This window comes from Drosophila erecta, unplaced genomic scaffold (assembly GCF_003286155.1).
Source record: "Drosophila erecta strain 14021-0224.00,06,07 unplaced genomic scaffold, DereRS2 tig00000126-arrow-pilon, whole genome shotgun sequence".
NCBI lineage: Eukaryota > Metazoa > Arthropoda > Insecta > Diptera > Drosophilidae > Drosophila > Drosophila erecta.
Genome location: NW_020825209.1, coordinates 13813429 through 13826272, shown reverse-complemented (window position 1 = coordinate 13826272; position 12844 = coordinate 13813429). Strand labels below are relative to the sequence as shown.

The window sequence follows — 12844 nt, the reverse complement described above, 5'->3', positions numbered from 1 at the left end:
TAAGTTTCGCAGGTGAATATTTTCGATCCGCAGCCAAGTGTCTCGTCAGTTTTTAGCCAGAGGCATTTCCATTTCCACGGCTGGTGCGCTTAAAACCATTTACAGTTGTAAATTAAATTTCCAACTCAAACAAATCAGCCAAAATACCTTTCAATATCTCAGCCCCCGGCATTTTTTGTTTTCCACTGTCGTCGAAGGTGCTCGCCACCCCGCCATCTAAATTCTCATTGAGGGAAATGCCCTGCGGGTCCCAAGGAGCAAATGTATATGTATACACGGATATGCAGGATATACAGGCGACTGGGGTAACATTTTTTAAGCTCGGTAATAAATTTTTAATAAGCTTGCTTGTTGTTTTGCCTGGCTGCCGCCGCCGTGCCAAAGATATTTTTTAATAAATCGTTTTCGAGTACATTGAGAAATGCTAAGACGCCTTCCCCATTACATTTCCCTATCCATATGAAATATACATACGACTGACTGAATGCGATGGATAGGTGGATGGATGGATGGATGGCTGGATGGCTGGACGGATGGCTGGATGGATGAACGTCGGTAATGGTTACCCCCGGTGACTTTGGGTACTCCGTGTCTAAGGGTGTCTTCCGATTGTCGTCAACATTGTCGTGTCCTTTTCAAAACCCCACCTATATTTTTAACCTAACTGAACCAATTCAGAAGTTTGTCTCATTACAGGGTATCTTAGGACGGATATATCGTGTTATTAATATTGTTTTTTTGATATAACATCAAAATGATGTAACTACATATTTAATTAATAACGGAATTTCGAATAAACTTAGGCCGCATTGACATTAACAGCTATGCTGTTTAAGTAATCACTTTTACGAGGTATCTACAAATTCGATGCCCACTCAAATCACTTTCATTGACTCGCTTTTTGTCTTTGCTCTGCGATGTGCACATTAGCAGAGCGAGCAGCATTTTGACATCAATGATATTGAAATGATATGAAATACCTGACAGGGGGTGTACTTCTTGTATTTTTCAATTTTAAATATTGACAAACGAGCGAGTGGGCGGAGGAAAGTGTGGAGGGAAATGCTCGCCCGCCGGCTTGCTCAAGGTAATTTGACAAGTTGTCGAAGCTTTAGCAATGTCGCGACCAGGGTGCAAGTCAACAGGCCTTACAGGACTTACAGGACTCCCTTTTTCGGGGTGACATCTCACTCTTGGAGCACGCCAAGATTTTCCGGCTGCCCTCAAGGCAATATCCATGTTGTTCGGCGTCATTGGATGCACTTTGATAGGAGTCCTGTCACTCAAATGGATGCCGGATTCTGGGGCGGCGTTGAGGTGCCCCCATCTGAAAATGCGAATGTCAACATTCCAATTACGCGAGCATTTTCCGCACACCAATAATATGCCCTGACAGCTGGACAGGCATCCAGGTCAGGGTATGGCTGGAAAATGGGAAACTGGGAAACTGGGTGGCTGGCATAAAGTGGGGAAAAGGGTGGCAAGGGGGATAACTGCGACAACAATGAGACAACAACCGGCAAAGGTGAGCCAAGCCAAACCCAACAATGCCGGCCCAATGCACCTAAAGAAACTAATAAATGAAAGATCCGATTGCCCAAACATCATACCTCAGTTAAAATACTTCATTTAAAATTGATATATCTTATGATTTTGAATATATTTACATGGTAATAATGGTAAAGGACATATAAAGAGACATCTGCCGAGTAATATTTCTTGCCGTGTAGACGATCCACAAAACGCAAACAGAAGATGCCAACGAATGAGAACGAGAGCAACGATGACGTTGATAATGGCGTAAAATGGTTGAAGTCAGACGGAAAACTCGGAAAAATACAAGTCGAAAGTAGTGGAAAATGTGTGTGGAAATCCAATGTGGGCTCGGTGGCGGTCCTTCTGCACAGGAGCCAAAGAAAAAACGACAGCGTCGAGGAAATGCGAAAAGACCAGGAGACCCAAAGACCAGGTACGAACAAACAAATTGGATGCGAATGCAAATAAACGAAAATTATAAATAACAGCAGCAACGACCAAACCGGCAATGGAAAATGGAAAACTCCAAGGAAATTGAGGCTACGTACCTACCTGGCACTCGGATGGCCAAAAGAATGGCCATGGAAAGCTGGGCGCTTCGTATCCCAGTCGAAAGATGATGAGCCGCAATAACAAACAGGTGTAGCTGGAAAATGGAGACGGAACCAGATGATGTCTCTATATAGGACGGGAAAGCGGAAAACGAGAAGAAAGCAAGTGCAATATGTAGACGGGAGTGACTGATGAGTTGCAATGAATAGAAATTGCCAAAGCAAATGGTCCACAGCAATGCAATGCCTAAGAAGAAAGGAGAACAATTTCCCCTGACCAAAGTTTTGATTTCTTAACAACACCATAGAAATACGATTTTCCACGTGGCCCTGTGAGGTTTGTATTATCTCTTATAATAAAAGAAGAAATTAAGAAGATAGTACATGTGCATTCAAAGTCCAAAGAAGTTAATACATCCTAATACATTCAAAGGCCCAAAGAATATTTTCATAATTATGATAATAATTATTCCTTGGAAATATACCGATGCAAATATAGAACTGCTGTACTTGAGTAAGGACATATCATTGATTTTTATTCCCAATTAGACGCCCCATTTATAGGTTCTGAAGAGTTTTGCATTTCGAGAGCGTGAAATAATCGGGGGGATCAGAATTAGACCCATAGAGCACAACAGTTCTTGAGTTCTTGGGGACTCGAGTGAAGTGAACCGGAGTTGTGGCTTCCTGGACTTCTGGATTTTGAATTCCTGGATGGATGGATGGGATGGATGGGATGGTTGGGATGGTTGGGATGGATGGATGCTTGGTTGCCTAGAGACAAAGCCGCCGAGATGCAAATGCAAATGACGAGGACGGTGTGCGAATTGATTAAAATTCGATTGTTTCTTTTATTCCGAGGGTTGGTGGTCGTCGTTGCTTGCCGGGGAAAAAGGGTTGCTTATATCCAGTTCCGCATCCTGTCTTTCCTTTCTTGTTGCTATTTATTGGCTGTGCCTGCCTTGGCATTTATTACACGGCGCTGCGAGTTTTAATTATGCTTTCTCCCTCCCCCCAGTCACCCCCCCGATTTTTCCCCTGGAGCGCTGCCTAATCAGCAGCGGTATATCAGGGAAAACCACCCAACCATCCGACCATCCAGACCACCCACCACCCACCACCCCCTTGGCCTAATCACATTTCACCCCTTTCGGTTCACTTCTCTTTTTTTCCACCTTTTGTTGTCGTCTCGTTGTCGTCGTTGCCTTTCGATTTTTAATTTTTTAATTCGTTATCCTTGCGCCTCTGTGTGTTGGTACGTTCACAAATTTTTGTTTTTTGTTTTTTCTTTTTTTTTTTTCAACTTTTCCGAAGCGTGTGTCGGCGGCAAGGGTTAAGCATTAAACGCTAAATCAGATAATGTTAGACAATTGAGCAGCGACGTCGCTGACATTAAAACAAAAGTCGCCGGGTGGGTGGGAAAATGGTGGTTTTCGGGGTCTCGTGGTCTGTGCCGCGACATGCAAATCGGGAAAAGGGTTAACTTTTCATAAAATACTGCATATATTGACTCAAGTCATGTACACCAAAGTAAACTTCATAGAAAAGGAGCCAGGCAGATACAATTTACAAAGCGAGATTCAAATACCCTGCAGAGCACTTACACTAGAATATGTCGGATTGTTTAGGGGTATATTCCATCAAAGATCACGCACCTGAGTACCTTTATTATACATTAGAGACCCAATCATTCGATTTTATACCATTTATATGAGAAACATGGCAATAGCTAATAACAACCGTGTCAGAACGAGCAAAGTGCCGTTCGAAAGGGTATACAAATGCAAAGGACGGGAAGTCCGGGAGGAAAATGGAGGTAACTGAACCTGAACTACAAGGACTCGACAAACTTCGATTACAAAAATTCGCATTATCCGATTAAGCAACGGGACAGCAACAGCAACAGCAACAGAAAAGAAAATTTTAATTTTAAATTATAACCATTCGGTCGGTTTTCTGTGACCCTTCAGCTAACCGCACCGGAAAGTATGCAACATAAAAATAGCTGAGGGGGAATACTGCCAAAAACAAAAAAAAAAAGGATTGAAAACCTCAAGCCACCTGACCAAAATAATGAGAAAAACGCGCCAAGTAAATAAAAACGCGTGAGACAAAACGGAAGCGACCGGCGACCCTTTTTTATTTTCCTCGCTTTCCCTCAGTCGCCTTTTGTCTATTTTCTTGTTGTTTGCCAGTGCTTTATGCCGTGGAAATTAACGCAAGTAACTGCGTGGAAAATATGCCGTGTCCTTTTCCGTGTTTGCGTTCGCTTCCGTTTCGTTGGCCCACCTCGATTGTTTTTTGGGGAAAACCTCAACGGAAAGTCGTCGATGTTCGCCTTCGATTAGATTAGCCGGAAAAATGATTGAAAAAAAGGCAAAACAACGTTACTTTGTTTAATGCACACAAGAAAACATCAAAAATGTGGCCAAATAGTGCGAATCTTTGCTATCATCGTATCAAATTTATTTGGAGCCTAAGCTCCTTCGCGAAAACCCGTTTAAAACTTTAAGAATAGGAATTGAAATCTATTTCAAGTTTGCCGAGTACTTTACGAAAATTTTCGAACTCGCCAGCTAAGCCAACAAATGAGTTTGCTTTGGACTCTTTGCAATCCAGTTGACTGCTTTCAATTTCCCTTTCTCTGAGCTCTTCGTTCATTTTTACTTTGCCATGCCAAACATCTTAGTCCTCTTTTTCGAAGGGCAGTGTTCACTTTTGGTTTTGTGCATTTTTAATTATTGGCTTTTTTCTTAGACGCTTTAATTGTATTTGCTTAGCATTTTGGCTAAAGTGAACACACACACACACACACACACACATATATATGTACATACATATATAAAAAGGGGAAAACCACGCCCCTGCCGTTCCGAATTTAAATTGCATGGAATTTGCAAACTGAAATTAAAATAGTTAATGATTTTTTGGTCAGGCGACTTAAGTGGCGACTCAATTGGCCCAGGGGAGGGGGGTTGGGTTTTTCCAAGGGGCCAGACCTGAGTAATTGAAAAAGCATCGTCTGTGGAAAAGTGGGCGGCAATTGCGGGGCAATCGTGGAGTGGGGGCGGCTAAAACTGGAGGCAAAAGACAAATAGAGAGCGCAACTGTAGTGCAAACTTTTGCGGCGACAACTCTGGCACACAGGGCAACCCTGCCGGCCCCCTCAACACTAGTTCGCCCCCTTCCCCCTTAAATTTCGCTTGCATGTAAATGTTGTAAAAGTTTTTACGATTTGCCAAACTATAAACGAGGGTAGGGCCTTCAAGCGGGGGTACCGGGGAAAAAAAAACGCAACGTAGTTGGCTGGTCCACTTTGATACTTGCAATATAATAAACTAAGTAATTACACATGTGTGTGCGTGTGGGCGTGGCTGAAAGAACTATTTGAATTCGCCCATAAAACGAGGCGGGTGCAAAAAGTGCGCCCAAATTACCTTGACATATGAAAACCACCCACAGCGACCCACCGCCCACCGCCCACCATCAAGTTCCCCAGTTGCCTTTCACTTTTTATGACAATTTCACTTTCACCCGAGTGGCGAGAGCAGCAAGAGCGGGGAGGGGAAGGTCCATGCGTGTGTGACCATTTCATATAGGCATTTGTCATTAGGACTGCTCCAACCACAGCCCAACATGACCCACCCAAGCCACCCAACCCCACCATTTTATGCGCCCTTTACAGCCCAGCGCTGAATGACACTAAAACGTCGAAGAGCAACATCCATAAACTTCTATAATCGTAAATATAGATTTGTGCAGACACGTATGTGTCGTACTGGGTAGCTAAAGTGCGATGTCACGCGACCTTTGCTACCGTGTAGATACTAAATTTGGTTAACCTCAACTGGAAAACAGAAACTGAAATAAATGTGCCTGCTTAGGGAAGCTTGGCTAATCGAATGAAAACAATGGCACTTGAAGAGGGACGGAGATAAATTTAGGAATATGCGAATGTACGAGTATGAATATCCTGGCGTATAATTCCTATTTTCCACGATGATGAGAATTAAAGATGGATCCAGAACGCGGCATATTTTGCTCTAATGACACTTTGAACAGCTGTTGGATTTCACTTGCTCTTTGGCCCGCGATAAAAAGAGAAACGAGGACTCCTCGCACATATTTGAAGACATAAATAAATGTCAAAAAATGCAGATTACTTATTAACCCCTGTGGCGCGCCACAAAAAACACAAAAAAAAAAACAAAAATGAAAAAACGAAGTGCGCGTTTCGCCTTTGCCATAGCCGCGATATTATTCATTAATACAGGACCCGGGGTAAGGAAAAACCCCACCGAACCACCCACCGAACCACCCACCGAACCACCCCCACCCCCAGCCGCACCACCTACCATCCACCACCCCCTGGCGGCCCCCACGCGGCGCTTTTGCCACCTTTTCAGAAACGATGGATGGAGAAAATTATTAGCTCTTTGGTAATATTTTCTTGCATAAATTTTTGAATAATTTTTTCCACTCCTCCCCACTTCTGGTATCTGTGTCTTCCTCTTTGGGCTCGCGCTTTATTTTCAATTTAACCCTCATTGTTCTCGCGCAGGTTTTTCCATCTCACCTTCTCGCGTGTGGCATAAAAATTGAATCCTAATCCATGAATATAGATGATTATTATATGCCCCACACTTACCCCATGAAGACAAAAAAAAAACAGAAGGAAAAGAAACCAGCGGGATGGCACCCATTAGAATACGTCGTTTCTTCTGGCGTTTCGGTAATTTTCTCTTTGTTTTGCATTTTGCATCCAGTCCATCCATCCAAATCCCGAATCCCGAATCCCGAATCCTGTATCCCCGAAAAACCCATCTCAATTTCTCCTTCTCCTTTTTCTCTTTGGCAGACCAGCAGCGAAATGAAAACGCCGACAAAGTTGTCGTAAAATTTTGTTATGACTTTTTTCTTATTGCCATTCGAAATGTTGCTCTAGGGGAGCTGATCCTGAATTCCTAAGTTACTTCCTGCTGGTATTTAAAGTTGTAAAAATTGATGGCTGCCGCTGCCTAGGATAATTCGCTGTTTCACAGGACTTGTCTGTGAGGAATATGTGTCCTCCCTCTGTCTATAACAAAGTTTTAACCGCAAGGTATCTGTAAAAATATTAGTTTTCTTTTTTCCTAATAGGTACATGAAATATCGATGACTGTTGTATAGCTAAAAACTAAAATTCCCAACAAATACATTAAAACTAACAAAATACGCAAGGCCCTTTTCTAGTTTGCGCAAATGTATTCCGCAGCTAAACATAAATAAATGCATAAATAAATTATCAGAAAATTAACAATTTTTGCAATTAAAACTACAAAACTAAATTACAAATGCATTGCATTTGAACAAAGGGGGAATGCAGAGGTGCGCTTAACGAGCAAATAATAATGACCGCGGCATTTGTAATAACAATAATGAAAAGCCATTTGGCCATTTGGCCATTTGGTCATTTGGCCATTCTCCACCGGGCCAAAAACTGTGAACTCTCGGCCTGGCCAACCAAACAATAACAAGAACAACAACAACACACTGCCATAACAATTAATTAACAAATAAAATGTCAATTAATTTTACAAACATTGCAGCGATGCAGCGAAAATACACGGTTAAAAAAAACACACACACACACACACTTACATGCATACGGGCATAAATATATACATATAACAATAAAATTTACAGCGAATGCGATTCGCACACACATGCACACATTACGCATACGCGCCAAAAATAAACAAACCGCCCACAATTTCCCTCAATTTCCAACCCCCTTTTTCCACCTCCTGCGAAAATCCGCGTTCGCCAACCAACGCAAATTTTCTCATTTATTTATGATTTCAATTTCAATATTAAAGGTGTGCGGTACTTGTGGGCGTGGAAATTTAAATAAGTTGGCTGGCGGTGAAAGCATTTTTTGGCATTTTAAATATTTAATTGAATGATAAATAAATTTAAGCCTTTTCCCATACACGAAAGCCCACAATTGATGCACACAATCAGCGTTACTCACGGCTATAATATTGTAAATTACGAGGAATGGAATCTGGAGAAAGAAATAAGGACACATGAAAAATCAGAATAAAAACAAAAAGGATATTAATGTACACTCGCCTGTGCTTGTGTGTTTATATGAACCGATTGCGGCCAAGGCATGTAAATATTATCACTGGCCACTAAGGATTGACAGAACTTTGGAAGGGAACTATTAAGAACACAAATAAGTTGAAATATATACCATAGCTTTCGAAATATGTATGTTTTTGAAAGTGCCAAAGATTGAATTGATTTTACAAATTCCACATGTGAGAATAACATGTTTACCTCATTTTTCTTAACTTTATTATACACTTAGATGATATATAGTAATACTTAATTTCCGTATATTTTTTACACGGTATTTCGCTGGCTGGACCGTTTTTCACCACCGCACACATACTCACATAACATATTCGAACGTTGGCCGCCATTTTGTTTGGCCGCAGACGCAAAATGCAATTTAATTATTACATTTGGACTTTTGGCCCCCTCCGATTCTTTTGCGCCACCACTTTCGGACCCAATTCCTGCTGCCGACTGTCCACATATTTATTTACTTATTTATTTAAACATTTATTTATCGTATTTACTTGCGTTTCATTTGCCATTCATTCCCCACAGGCTTTGGCGACGGGTGGCATTTTCCTTGGGTTTGGGCATTTTCCGCTTCCGTTTGCAATCATTGAAACGGAACTTTCCATTCGGACGAAATTTACATTTCAACTTCATCTGCATCTTCATTTGTGTTTGTGTGTTTGTATGTGTGTTGCATATTTTCTTTTATTACTTTTATTATATCTCGCCGCCCTGGCCGCGCCCATTTTCACCGCACAACTAATAAAACTTTATCTTTTTTAATATCGACTGGCTGCTACTTTGCTGGGGTGGTGTAATATTTTACAGTCTCGAAAAGTCTGCGAAATTTTACTTTTACTCATTGTACAAGCAACTAGCTGAAGTTCGGAAAATATGCAAAATAGATGAGCAGGCGGGGTCGAAAAATGGGAGGATGAATTGTGGAAAGTCATGGAAATTCCTCATCAGCCAGCTGCATATTGACTGGGGAATACAACATTTTCAGTGGATAAATTGCGACGCAGAGGCGAACAAATTGATGCAGACCAAAAATGCTGCCATATTTGGTAGCTTCGAAAGAATTTGCATCATAACGCAATTCATGGTTGGATCTTAGAGTACTTATATATATATATTTTTTTTTAAGATACAAAGATACAAAGCATACAATCCATTAAAAACCTATCTATGCTTAACCCGTCAGAAGTTATAAAATCGACTAGAATAAACAAAAAATCCATGGGATGCCGCTTGAGAAAATGCTGTTGCCTGATTTCCCTAAGAGTGGGTTGCATGATCAGTGCTCTATTATTATTTTTCTTCGAACTTATTGCCGTTCCCCTGGGAAATGCAAGACCTTGCTGCGATAGTTTGGAAGGTGCCTTGTCGGTTGCATATAGAGTTTTGGAAATAGTGCATTTCGTAGGCTGTCTAATGCTATTCGTCGCCTCATTTGTGGTGAATTTTGCTCATTTGCCATTGAGTTTTATTCTGGCTAATTGAATCGTTTCAAACTGCATAGAAAACATCCGTTCTTGTGCTGATTTTCCTATTCACGAGCTGTTTACGCACTGTGCTGCATCCCGCATTTCTGGTAGCTGAAGTTTTAATTTGGGACGCAGACCTCATCGATATAAGCTTGTCGATCACTGGACTGTGTAAGTCAATCAAGTCTGCAAATATTACTGCACTTGAATACTCTTCATAGTTTTAGGTATTTATTTCTGGATTGTGGCGTACGCCTTTTATTTCAAGTGCAGGGAGGAGGTATTGATGGATTCGCCCAGAGTAACCATTTCGCGCAAAATAGATTCAATTATATTAGTTGCCTAGCTCACCTGAAAATTATTAAGTAAAGCGTGAATGGATTACATTGGACTTGAATTGGATTACACTAAAAGTCATTTTAGATGCAGCAATTATACACACAGACAAATACGTTTCATTTAATTCGATAGTCAAAAAAAACAAAGATTTAGCAAAAGGAATTTCTAGGTGACGTTGCAGTGAGCCTTACGATGGGCATTGGAGTCGGAAGCCAGAGGTGGACAAAGTTAACCGGTGGACGCCGCCGTGGTCGACGGTGGTGGTCCGCAGCGACCTCCAGGTGGAGGACCAGATGGTCGAGGGCCCGACGGAGGGGTTCCACTTGGCGGAGGACCGCATCCAGGTCCCTGGGGATGGGCCAGCTAAGTGGAGAGCAGTTGATTAGAAGTCAGCAATGCATCCAAGGGAATGATTTTACAAAAATTCCAACTCACCGCAAAAGAGCTGCAAAGTAGCACCAGTAGCAGGCCAATGAAATATTTCAGGTTCAGATGCATCTTGCCAAGTGTCCAGATGTAAACTGTTGGCCATTTGAGTTTCGCTTGCAGCTTTTATAGCGCGCCGCCCAAATCGACCGAGCGTGTCAAATTGTGATTACGATTTACCCGCTTTTCATTCGCAATTAATACAAATTGAGTTTTTAGACGTGGTGTGAAATTGAGCGAATTGTTGTATTTCATTTGCGACGCAACCAATTAAAGCTGCGGCAACGAAACAATCGGAAAAACAGACAAAAACCCGTATTAACCCATTATAGATCATTTTTTGCATGGGCACGATATTCGCACTCGTAACTCCGTTCCAGCGCTCTTCATTAAATGATTATAATTACCCGACAGCTGCGTTTACGTGGCGTATGAGTTATTTTTTATTTGGGCTCCTACTTCAGTGTAAGACAAGGCGGCGTATGCGTAATTTGCGTTTGGCTGGCCAAAAAGTTTCGGTGCCGCGAGCGAAAAGTCTAAGCCCGGTCTGGAATTGCACACCTTATTGCCTGCGTATTTGAAGCGCAGGGCCTGAAGCAATTAGCCATTGTTTCAGCTTTCGCGCAGCAAAATGTACACCCAAATTCGTGTTGCCAACTGGTCCGTGTTGCAGCTTTTATTGTTTATTTCAGTATTAGTGGTATGGTACAATGGTAGGTCCTTGATCAAGTCTTCTGCTCATTGTGCAGAGTGTCGAAAACAAAGAGGAAAGTCACTTCCCTATTCTGAATACGTATTTGCATGTCCACTCCCAACAACATCATCTCTGAAGCCCTCCATCCGATCCTTTCGTGAGCTTAATTGGCGCCGCCTGTTCAATGGTTTAGGTGTATCTCGGCTGGATTTATCCGTGGAGCTGGCTTGGCTTGATGGCTAAAAGGTGGTTCAGGTAGCGCGGCCCACATGGATGGCCAGCCGAAGGGCTGCCGCACTGCATTTTGGCTCGGATTGCATATTCATGTACGGAGCCGCCACTTTGGTGGCCTGCCATGTTCATGTTCCGTCTGAGGCTTAAGCTCAGTTAGCCGAGTTTGCCTGTTGGGCTTGTTGGCTTGTTGGCTTCTTGGTTGGCCGTAAAACTAAAATAATAGCCGCATAACATTTTATCTACCGCAGTAATAAATATTCAGTTAATTATAGTTACCAGCGTGGCGCGGGGAGAGCAGTCTTCTATGCAAATGTTTACAGTAATAAAACACCAAACTTGCTGGCTATCTAATACCGAAAAAGAGTTCCAGGGCAAAACCAAGTGAACGCAGCTGTGTATCTCACCACCTGGATTAGTCGAACTCGAACTGCATTCCAACGGTTCGGCTCATCGAGTTAGGTTTATAGATGCCACCACTATCACGAGCAGGATAATCAGAGCGATAACTACGTAGAAGCAAATGCACATCCTAAGTCCAGCTATGATATCCAGCTGAAAGTGAAACAAAAACGTGCTTAAAATTGTTTTCCGTTGCTTGAGTTGAAGTGCACAAAAGCCTACTCTTTCGATTAGGAAAGCAATGTTTTCGAGTTTCGTTCCTACTTGGGTTGTCAGCCTATTCTAGTGACCAATGTAACACCATCCATATCCACTGCGCTGCTCGACTACAAGACAGTTCTGCTGCTTGGAAGGACTTCTCTTTGGGGACATCGCCGCAAAGTGGCGCCGCCCACTGAACGATCGTTCCCAAATCGGCAACAACAAAGGAGCCAAAGGACTCTTCTCGCTTAGTCGACCCTTTTGGCCGTGGCATAACCGTTAAAATTTGTGTTCCTGCGGCACTTGCGAATGGGGGTGCCACCCACTTTGCAACACCACCCACTCACAGTGGCATTGTTGTGGCATTGTTGTTGCTGGGCTGTACTTGGTGGTTATAATAATTAAAATGGGCAAAATAATTTCAGCTGAAAGCATCGATGAAAGGCTAAAATGCTCAATAAATGGCACACTCCACCCAGTTTACCCAGTTTCATCCAATTGCCCACTTGCCATTGGCAGAACAGTAACTCACCGCTTGTTTGAGCACCTCCACCCACCATTCAATGCCCCCATTGGGGGCAATTAAAATACACAAAAAAGCGAGCTGAGAAAAAGTTGCCCAAAGTTTTCCCATCGATGACTTGCTGGCAGGAAGACAAAGGGGTTAAGATGGTGGTGCTGCCGCTGCCATGTGATATCGATGTGGGAAGGCGGTAGGTGGTGCCACCACAGTTGGCAATGCGTAAAAGTGTTAACCAAAAGCAGTTAAAATTACAAAAGGCAGAGTGCCATGGCAATGGCAGCCAGGCCACCGAAAATAGGTGGTGGGGAGGGGTGCTAATAAAAGGGGAATGGGAAATGGG

The 12844-nt window shown here is 42.6% G+C and overlaps 2 protein-coding genes across 2 annotated transcripts; one reads left to right on the top strand and one right to left on the bottom strand.

Annotated features, from left to right (window-relative positions):
- Positions 1-9405: 9405 nt before the first annotated feature.
- Positions 9406-10051, top strand: LOC26526757. The gene is made up of 3 exons (XM_015155991.2): positions 9406-9659; positions 9724-9859; positions 9910-10051. Exons 1-3 carry the CDS (start codon positions 9441-9443, stop codon positions 10032-10034), a joined length of 480 nt encoding a protein of 159 aa, XP_015011477.1. The 5' UTR covers positions 9406-9440; the 3' UTR covers positions 10035-10051.
- A 69-nt stretch (positions 10052-10120) lies between these two features.
- LOC6551467 (proline, histidine and glycine-rich protein 1) lies at positions 10121-10552 on the bottom strand. The gene is made up of 2 exons (XM_001978512.3): positions 10463-10552; positions 10121-10390 (listed from the first exon to the last, which is right to left on the bottom strand). Exons 1-2 carry the CDS (start codon positions 10523-10525, stop codon positions 10256-10258), a joined length of 198 nt encoding a protein of 65 aa, XP_001978548.1. The 5' UTR covers positions 10526-10552; the 3' UTR covers positions 10121-10255.
- Positions 10553-12844: the final 2292 nt, after the last annotated feature.

Coding starts and splice junctions, on each gene's coding strand:
- LOC26526757 (XM_015155991.2), top strand. CDS start 9,441: ATGGGATGCCGCTTGAGAAAATGCTGTTGCCTGATTTCCCTAAGAGTG. Junction 9,660..9,723: donor TATTCGTCGCCTCATTTGTG/GTGAATTTTGCT, acceptor CAAACTGCATAG/AAAACATCCGTTCTTGTGCT. Junction 9,860..9,909: donor CTTGTCGATCACTGGACTGT/GTAAGTCAATCA, acceptor TACTCTTCATAG/TTTTAGGTATTTATTTCTGG.
- LOC6551467 (XM_001978512.3), bottom strand. CDS start 10,525: ATGCATCTGAACCTGAAATATTTCATTGGCCTGCTACTGGTGCTACTT. Junction 10,391..10,462: donor TACTTTGCAGCTCTTTTGCG/GTGAGTTGGAAT, acceptor CTCTCCACTTAG/CTGGCCCATCCCCAGGGACC.